The 9069-nt window shown below is 49.6% G+C and overlaps 1 protein-coding gene and 1 long non-coding RNA gene across 5 annotated transcripts; one reads left to right on the plus strand and one right to left on the minus strand.

Annotated features, from left to right (window-relative positions):
* Positions 1-2568: 2568 nt before the first annotated feature.
* LOC100840857 (fructose-1,6-bisphosphatase, chloroplastic) lies at positions 2569-4399 on the plus strand. The gene is made up of 4 exons (XM_003558220.4): positions 2569-3118; positions 3214-3438; positions 3535-4041; positions 4141-4399. Exons 1-4 carry the CDS (start codon positions 2678-2680, stop codon positions 4210-4212), a joined length of 1245 nt encoding a protein of 414 aa, XP_003558268.1. The 5' UTR covers positions 2569-2677; the 3' UTR covers positions 4213-4399.
* A 447-nt stretch (positions 4400-4846) lies between these two features.
* LOC112269741 lies at positions 4847-6916 on the minus strand. 4 transcript variants are annotated; one of them, XR_002961679.1, is made up of 5 exons: positions 6478-6916; positions 6141-6376; positions 5797-6045; positions 5625-5684; positions 4847-5381 (listed from the first exon to the last, which is right to left on the minus strand). It is a non-coding gene; the product is annotated as an uncharacterized LOC112269741 (long non-coding RNA). The 4 variants fall into 4 exon arrangements; XR_002961681.1 differs by having other exon boundaries at positions 6260-6376; positions 6478-6915; XR_002961680.1 differs by having other exon boundaries at positions 6260-6911.
* Positions 6917-9069: the final 2153 nt, after the last annotated feature.

Here is a 9069-nt window from a genome sequence, read left to right on the forward strand (position 1 = left end):
ACAAGTGCAGAGTCTGGACAAGTGTAGCTGTATTCCTTGTTTTTGTTATGACAGGTATATTACGACTCTGCCGTGTCTCCAGTGAGGTGTCCGTGCTCCCCAATTGGCTGCAGACAAAAAAAAATGCCTGCCTTTTGGAACAGAGCAGAGACATACAGATCTGTTGGGGCTTGTCGATGTAAAGCATAGCATGTGGACGTGCGGGTATTGTGGAGGTTTCCTTGGAAATGTCCAGTTTGCTGCAGCCCTAGGTGTTGTCTTGTGATTGCTTGGGTTTCTGCTATGCAATGACCCGGAAGAATATAGTTTGTTGAACTCAAAAACTATACACAGCGAGATAGGACTTCGCCAAAGAAGGTATTCTTGTTCGAAACTTCCAACTGTTAGGCGTGCGGGCTGCGTCGGTTGGTGTTGCTAATGACGAACGTGCACTTAAGAATTTAACTCCTGACGAAGACGCAAGAGTCGTTCATTGGAAAGGGTCGGTGGGTCTTAGTTTGTAGCCGGTCGCTCTGTGTAGCTCTCAACCGTCCCTGCTCTCATCATTTTTCATTTTTGAGAGAAAGAAAACCAAGGTCATATATTAAATCGGTCAATCCTTACTCCTTAGATGACCATCTTTAAAGAAGAGATAAATTACACACAAGTTCTTTTTAGGGAAACGACGTCATCTTAGCCGGTGGCTCACCTTGAGGCTTGAGCAGAGCTTGATGTTGCTGTCTTTGGGCCGATCTGAACCATGTCCAAGTTACGAAAATATTGTTGACGCAGCAACCAGAAAGTCACCAGTCGGAATCAGAAAAGCCGACGACAACAATCTAATTAACAAACCGCCTTCTTGCAAAACAAGGCGATGAAAAGAGCTTTGTGACCACTTCAGATCCAACCACACAGATCAAGGGAGCTATCTCACTTGATCCTTGGTGAAGCCGAAACTGGCAGAACCATCGATCGGAGAAGAAGCACCAAGAGTCCAAGACACGAAGAACATTTGCAAAACACAAAGATAGAACCCAAATCCACTGCTCCATAAGAGAAGTGACCAAAAGATCCCTCGCCCTCCTCTACTCGGCCAACAAGATAGTCGCTGATGTGGACAATCAGGAGTAGAGAAAACTTTATTCTTGTATCACACAATACCATCATATCCACCATAGCGCGCACCGCTGCAGAGGAAACCAAATCCGAAGTCTATGAGATCTAAATACAGTGCTGCATCGCAAATCCGAGATCCCCACCCCCTCCCCCTGCCGGAGTGCCAGTTGGAGGAGGACATTGTGATTGCTCTCGTCCTTTTCCAGCGTTTCGATTTCGTTATCTCTATATAACTTGTCGTCTTTGAATCATTCTTTATATATTGACGTTCCTTCGAGTAGGGTGCTAAATAACAAAAAACAAAGCATGCAGAAGTTTGACTAACCACGTCACGGGTTTTGAAGAGTGTGCATGGGCTGTCTACCTCAAAAGTCAAAATGTGAGAACTCAACGTTGTGGCCGAAGACATTCCTTGCAAGGTAGACTTTCAACCCGCTTCATTGATCCAATGAGGAATTATCAAATTCATGTGAAATCAGTCACGAGAATAGTTAGGTTTTTGAAGTAAGCCGCAGCGGCCATGTCAAGATGGTGATAAAGCCAGAGAAAATTATGATGTACAATGTCATTTCCACAGCCTGGCCGTCGCCAACAACGCCTGAAACATGTAAACCTATAAAAGATAGCAAGATTCATGATGCAATTTTTTTTTTCATTTTTTCCGTGGGTGACGCAATGTTAATATGTGGTTTCCCCGCCTCTCGACGCCTGCCTTGCAAATAGCACTACTGTTACCGTGGTCCTGTCGGAAGCGGTCGTCCGAAAATATTTTATTTTTTTGAGAAAAATCCAACCATCCACGTGGGCCGAGAATGCGTCATTTGGGTCTAGCCACCCAGTGCTGATGAAGCAGGCTAAAATCGTTGTGTCATGGAAAGGCAAACCTGTTTTCACACATATTTGATTTCTTTTTATCACATATAGAGTTTTGATTTTCTTTTCTTGTGTTTAAACGGTTGGTAAAATGGAACTGAATGTCATAAATGAAGTACTCCCTCCGATAACTAAAACTACGACAACGATTTAGAATCAAGGGATTAATTGGCATTGTCCTTTTTATCACTAGTTCATACTCATGATCATGCTCACCTAGCACCTATTCACCACCCCTTTTTTTCAGATAAAGAATTCACCACCACTTAGAGGAAAAAAATGTTGCATAAGGTTGGATGACACCTTGCCATCATCTGCCACCTCCCTGCGCCGCGATTATCCTGGCCGTGTGGCTTCTTTTTTTTTTGAGGGGTTGCTTTATGAGTCGTAATGCTTTGTTATTGGGCCGATCAAAGGCCGCGAATCTCTCTCCACGGTCCACGAAATATCTTGCCGTGAGGTATGCGAATGTGACCCGCGCAAAAGGACAAGGCTCGAGCAGAGACTCTGAAGTCTGAAGTGAGCGACGACATCCTCACAATTCTTCCCCCAATCCACACACTCGCCTCCCGCCCTCTCTCAAGCCACACAAACCGCAGCCCGGAGCCAATGGATCAGCAAAACAACAAGCCACCGCGGTGCGCAGCCAAGACAGGGAGAAGATCAGAGGAGAGGGAAACTAAACAAATCCGGCAGCAGGAGCAAAGCAATGGCTGCCGCAACCACCACCACCTCCCGCCCGCTTCTTCTCTCCCGCCAGCAGGCGGCGGCGGCGGCCGGGTCCCTCCAATGCCGTCTCCCCAGGAGGTCCGGCCTCTTCGCCGGCCAAACTTCCGGCGCCGCGTCGATGGGTCCCGGCGTGCGGTGCACGGCGGTCGTGGACACGGCGTCGGCGCCCGCGGCGGCGGAGCCGGCTAAGAGGAAGCCGAGCAGCTACGAGATCATCACGCTGACGACGTGGCTGCTCAAGCAGGAGCAGGCCGGGACCATCGACGGCGAGATGACCATCGTGCTGTCCAGCATCTCCACGGCGTGCAAGCAGATCGCCTCCCTCGTGCAGCGCGCGCCCATCTCCAACCTCACCGGCGTCCAGGGCGCCACCAACGTGCAGGGCGAGGACCAGAAGAAGCTCGACGTCGTCTCCAACGAGGTACGCAAGTTGTTACTGCACACAGTACTCTGAATCAAATTGACAACAAAGAAACCACGATCGATCAAGCTAGCATCACGTACGCGCGCGCTCAGGTGTTCTCGAACTGCCTGAGGTCGAGCGGGCGCACGGGCGTGATCGCGTCGGAGGAGGAGGACGTGCCGGTGGCGGTGGAGGAGAGCTACTCGGGCAACTACATCGTGGTGTTCGACCCGCTCGACGGCTCCTCCAACATCGACGCAGCCGTATCCACCGGCTCCATCTTCGGCATCTACAGCCCCGCCGACGAGTGCCTCGCCGACATCGGCGAAAACCCAACCGTACGTATGTCGTCGGAGTAGTACTCTTTGATCCCTTCCTCGTGAGTCGTGACAACAGAACTAACAGAAGTCTTTGAGGTCTGTCCGGGCGTGCAGCTTGACCAGGTGACCGAGATGTGCGTGGTGAACGTGTGCCAGCCGGGGAGCAACCTGCTGGCCGCCGGCTACTGCATGTACTCCAGCTCGGTCATCTTCGTGCTCACCATCGGCACCGGGGTGTACGTCTTCACGCTGGACCCCATGTACGGCGAGTTCGTGCTCACCCAGGAGAAAGTGCAGATCCCCAAGTCCGGCAAGATCTACTCCTTCAACGAGGGAAACTACGCTCTGTGGGACGACAAGCTCAAGAGTTACATGGACAGCCTCAAAGACCCCGGCACCTCGGGCAAGCCCTACTCCGCGCGCTACATCGGGAGCCTCGTCGGCGACTTCCACCGCACCATGCTCTACGGCGGCATCTACGGCTACCCCAGGGACCAGAAGAGCAAGAACGGCAAGCTGCGGCTGCTCTATGAGTGCGCGCCCATGAGCTTCATCGCGGAGCAGGCCGGCGGCAAAGGCTCAGATGGCCACCAGAGGGTACTTGATATCATTCCCACAGAGGTAATGCTAATAATGCTCTTGAAATGTGGATTCGGAAGCACTTTAAATGTGTGATTAAATGGAGATCGTGATGTTGATCATTGTGTATGCGCTCTGCAGGTCCATCAGAGAGTGCCTCTCTATGTCGGGAGCGTGGAGGAAGTGGAGAAGGTGGAGAAGTTCTTGGCTTGAGAATTACAAGCTTGATGAGATGCTGGCTTGAGTTTCTTCCAAGAAGTTATTGTAACCAATATATGTTGTAGAAAATTTCTTTTCTGGCGGGGAAAAGCCATTTTGAAAAATTCCATTCTTCGGTTGTGAGGTGAAGGGCCTGTTAATTTTCCGCCGTTTCAACCCAGTAGTAAAAATGTCAGTACAATGGTGTGGGCACTAAATAGCCGGACCATCGGAAAAAATTCTTCATTACCGGCTTTAATAAAATACCGGAGCCGATCAAACATATCACATACAGCCACGTGGCATCGACTCACACATGTATTAATTAAACTAGTGGAGTGTCCGTGCGTTGCTACGGATCGACAAACTCATCCATCAAAACATGAATAAAATATTATAATTTTCACAAACGTATAGACAACAAACACGTGAATTGGAAATGCAAACTGTGAATAGGTATGTAAACACTAATAAAAAATCATTATAGTTCACAAACGACTACATGGCTCGTATAGACAACAAACACGTGAATTGGAAATGCAAACTGTGAATAGGTATGTAAACACTAATAAAAAATCATTATAGTTCACAAACGACTACATGGCTCGTGGCTTATGACTGGTTGCAACAATTATCACGTTGCGCTTGCTTCCCATATACAGTAATTTACCACACATAATGCATGTGAAATCAAGTACCGCACATAATCCATGTAAAATTTCAAGGGTATACAAAATATCACAATGATATTTCAAGACATTAAAACTCCACCTTGACTTGAAATGACTCGGCGACTACCTCCGAGCTTAAAATCTACTGATAGCCACAAACAGACCAAAGAGACCGCAACAGACCGACAAGAAAAATACTTTTTGCAACAACACGTTGCAGTTTTCAGAAAACAAAAGCAGCTCAAATAAACTGAAACCTCTTGGCCCGCCTTGAACTGTTCTATCCTTCTCCACATCCTCTAGAGTTGGAGACTTGGGATCCATGACGCCCATCCCTTTTTTGCAGCCCCGATGTTGAAGAAGTCTTGCGACCCCACCGAAGCAGCTCTCGTGCATTTTAGAGAGAATAATCCCAACTGGTTCTGGTTCATGAGGCCATTCATTTTGGAAATGCCCCACAACATAGCTGCAATCCCTGTAGGCAACATGTTTTTCTTCGCAACTCTTGCCATCCTATATGTGATTTTTAATACCAACAGATGAGATTTTTTTTTAATGAGAATTAGAATCGAAATGCATATGTCGTAACACCTTTTGGAAAATAAATGTTGTTTTCTCTGGAGAAAATTCACTAATGTTTGTCCACAAGAAACATTTTACATAGCATTAGTTTTTCTATTTCTTTAATGATACATTTTCTCAACCAACTAAACCAAAGAGAAATAAATAGTTCAAGACAGACTTTGTAATTCTTACCTGCTCCAGCGGTGCTTTGTTGGTTTCCTGCAGCCCACTTAATCTTTCTTTAAGAGAAGTCTGAAGAAAAGAAGCAACATGTAAACAGAAACAGAGAAAGGAAAGGAGTGATGAGTAATCTAGAAACAGAAAAGGAAAGTAGTGATCTGTAATCTAACTATCTAAGCATTACCTCCTGATGAGTTAGGACAACATTGGCATCCTCTACGTAGCTGACTTTGTCATCCAAAACTTCCTACACGAAGATCCAGTATAAAGATTATAACATGAACAGGTAAGAGAAAAAGGAGAAACACATTAGTTTCACTCATTCACTCCCATCGCCGCTTCGTGCTGGCAGCCTACTATCTCCTCGCCTTATTAATCTGAGACCACGAGGATAATATTTCTGGAGACACATAAATGAATCCAAGGCTCGAACCTGCAAGGAGGACAGTCAGCGATTAGTGCAGATGCAGTGCAATGAAAAAAAAAAAACTTACAAAGATGAACCTAAGATTACAAATTTACACTCACTGGAAAAATTCCAGAGGAGATCTTGACATGAGAACATAGTAAATTTGCTGCTGATGCGTCGGGGTGTACCTCGTCGACAAGGACTATACGCAAAGAAAAGAATAGAAATCACCGGTAACCTCTGAATGGATCAGGAGAACTCCAACTCCGGAGGACCAGCCGCTTGCCCCGCTGAGGTAGTCGAGGGGGTCTGAGTCCACGCCCCACACGCGGAATCGGGCCGGGCGGCGATGCCCCTGCGGCGGGGAAAGGGTACAGACGCTCGTTAGCTCGATGCAGATCGGGATGAGGGGGAGAGGGCGAGGCGGGTCGTCCCCGGCAGCGGGCGGCGATGCACCTGCCGGCGTTCCAGATCAGGATGAGGAGGAGAGGGCGAGGCGGACAGCAGCTCGGGCCGGCGCCATGGCCCCAGCGGTGGGCGGCAATGCTGCTGCGGCGATCCAAATCGGGATGAGGGGACAGCAGCTGCGCCATAGCCCCAGCGGCGGGAGGCGATGCCGCCGGAGCGCCCTAATGGGAACCCTAGTGGGTGGTTGATGGCCGGAGCACGCGAGGATAGAGGGCGGCGGCGGCAGAGATGGGGAACAGCGGCGGCAGCGTCGGAGGCGAGGATAGAGGGCGGCGGCGGCAGAGATGGGGAACAGCGGCGGCAGCGGCGGAGGCGAGGAAGGGCGGCGTCGGAGGCGAGGAGAATCCTATAGGGAGAGAGATGCGAGCAAAGGGCAGGTAGGGGGATCCGTTTTTTCCGGGGTTTTTTTTCTCGCGCGTGGGTTGGTTGGGGTGACGGACCAACGTACGTACCAAACTGCAAATTAAATAGTAGTAAAGATATCAATGGTATTATAATGTGATAACAACGACCTCTGCCAGGGATGCAGCTGTGATGGCGTTCCCAGACTGATCTAGCCCGAGGTTGTCACGGGCCAAGAGTGAATTCGGCAGGTCCTTCTTCTTTGAAGGCATCCTACTGTAATTATATACAATACTAATAGCTAATCAGCCATACATTGATCGCTTTTTTTTTAGTATGTGTGCCTATGAATATACAGCCTAATAGAAGTGTGACCCAACCAGTAAAGGGGTAACTAATGTAATGTCCTAATATCGGTGGGGTGACGAAGACCATAAGAAGCACATGCACTGGTTTGCGTGTTGGATGATGTGTATACCAGAGATGATTTGTGGTATAGGTTTTCGGGATCTGGAGTTGTCGTGGCGGTGTCACGGCAGATGCCATGGGATGGTTTATCCTGGGTCTGATGGACAAAGGAGGATCCGGAGGAGTGAGGTTGTGAAGGGAAACACGCACGAATACACAAGCACACACAGATTTACCCAGGTTCGGAGCCCTCTTGACGAGGGAAGATTTCTACTCCTGCTTTGTTGTATTAACCGAGATAACAAGTTCTACAATGGCGCTCCTTGAGCTGTATTCTTGAGAAAGAAGAAGAAGAAGGGGAAAACCCTAGATGCCTAAGTCTTGGATCCCTCTCCTGTGAGGGGTCGTGCTCTATTTATGGACCGCCCATCTCACATTGACATGCGGGCCGGAGCCTAACATTATCTTCTTTGGGCCCTGCCGGGCATGCGCTTTGGTTCCCTCCGGGTGCCACCGTAGGGGACAAGACAATTTTACTTTTCCTGGCGCCCTGCAACAAGTACTGCTGCTAGCTGCCGGCTTCCGTCACAGATTCTCTTTCGGTGCTTCTTTACGTAGTCGCCTGGCACCACGACGTAAGCAGCGACTGCTTTCCCGTGATAAAGAGAACGGTACTTTACTTTGCGCCATGAGATAAGGATAAGACTATTGACCAATCTCGGCGGGGCCCGAGATCAGTGTACTCGTCCTCATCCTGCAAACATGTAAGACAAGATAGATGTGCCGGCATACACCTGGTATCCCGGCTTAGTATTAGTTTGGTTTAATGATGCCGGCGTATATACCTAAGTCGGCCTTGCCTTCATCATCTCGGCTAATGTGTGTCGTCATGACTTTACCCGGGGTCATCCCCCCGACACTAGTCCCTGAAGCTGTTGCGGTCTGGCAGGAGAGAACGTCGGGCCACGACAGTTTCCCATACACAAATCATCGAAGCTCATCAGGGCCCAGCCGAAAGGGATGCTGAGACAACCCCGAGTTCTTCTTAGCCGAGATCAAGTCAATCCGACATTCCGAGTCGGCGTGCTCACTCAGCTTTGAACTGAGATTCCTTTCTCCTCCGTGGCCGGCAGTAGAGAATTCGCTTCTGCCGACATTGGTGCCACCTGTCGCTTATACTCCATGTTCTGCTTAAATAACAGGAAGATAAGACCCGAAGTGCTGCCGGCGCGTCTTTTAAGGCGGCGCGTCATCCCATCGGACGGTAAAACTGACAAGCCATTAAGGGAGGAATATCAGTTCCCACACGGATCCTTATCCTCCCAAATTCGACGGGATTTACTGCGCCTCTCCGTGCAGTAACCGAGCGCGAGCGCGTTAATGGGATCGTGCGCAGCCCTTTCGTCGGCCACAGGGATCGTGAGCACGGAGCGCTGTTGGTATAAATTGAGGGAGGGGGCGAGAGTGAAAACCCTTCGCGCTCCTTTGCTCCTTGCGCACTTCGCCATTGCTGCTGCTCCAAGCTCTTCCACCGTCGCGCACCTTAGCTCGCAGTGCCCGAGCTCGCAACCGCATACTCGCGCGCGCTCACTTAGCTCTCCGCCGCCGTTTCCTTGCCTGCTTGAGCCTTGCGCCACCGTCTTCTCGCCATAGATGCTAACCCTAGATCTACTTTCCGAGCAATGGCCTCTTCATCCCGCGCCGCCGTTCGTCACCTGTTGCGAAGCCTATCTCGGCCTCTGGCCTTCCACCGACTTGTGGGCCAAATACTTCATGTTTCGGCCCCAAGTTATTCCCGACAAAGATAATCCCGACACCCCTAAGCCCATG

The sequence above is a fragment of the Brachypodium distachyon genome, chromosome 1, assembly GCF_000005505.3.
Source record: "Brachypodium distachyon strain Bd21 chromosome 1, Brachypodium_distachyon_v3.0, whole genome shotgun sequence".
Taxonomy (NCBI): domain Eukaryota; kingdom Viridiplantae; phylum Streptophyta; class Magnoliopsida; order Poales; family Poaceae; genus Brachypodium; species Brachypodium distachyon.

What these genes read in the sequence shown, in the direction of transcription:
- LOC100840857 (XM_003558220.4), top strand. Translation starts at nt 2,678, where the DNA reads ATGGCTGCCGCAACCACCACCACCTCCCGCCCGCTTCTTCTCTCCCGC. An exon ending in TCGACGTCGTCTCCAACGAG is followed by an intron (nt 3,119 to 3,213) that starts GTACGCAAGTTG and finishes GCGCGCGCTCAG; the next exon opens with GTGTTCTCGAACTGCCTGAG. An exon ending in ACATCGGCGAAAACCCAACC is followed by an intron (nt 3,439 to 3,534) that starts GTACGTATGTCG and finishes CCGGGCGTGCAG; the next exon opens with CTTGACCAGGTGACCGAGAT.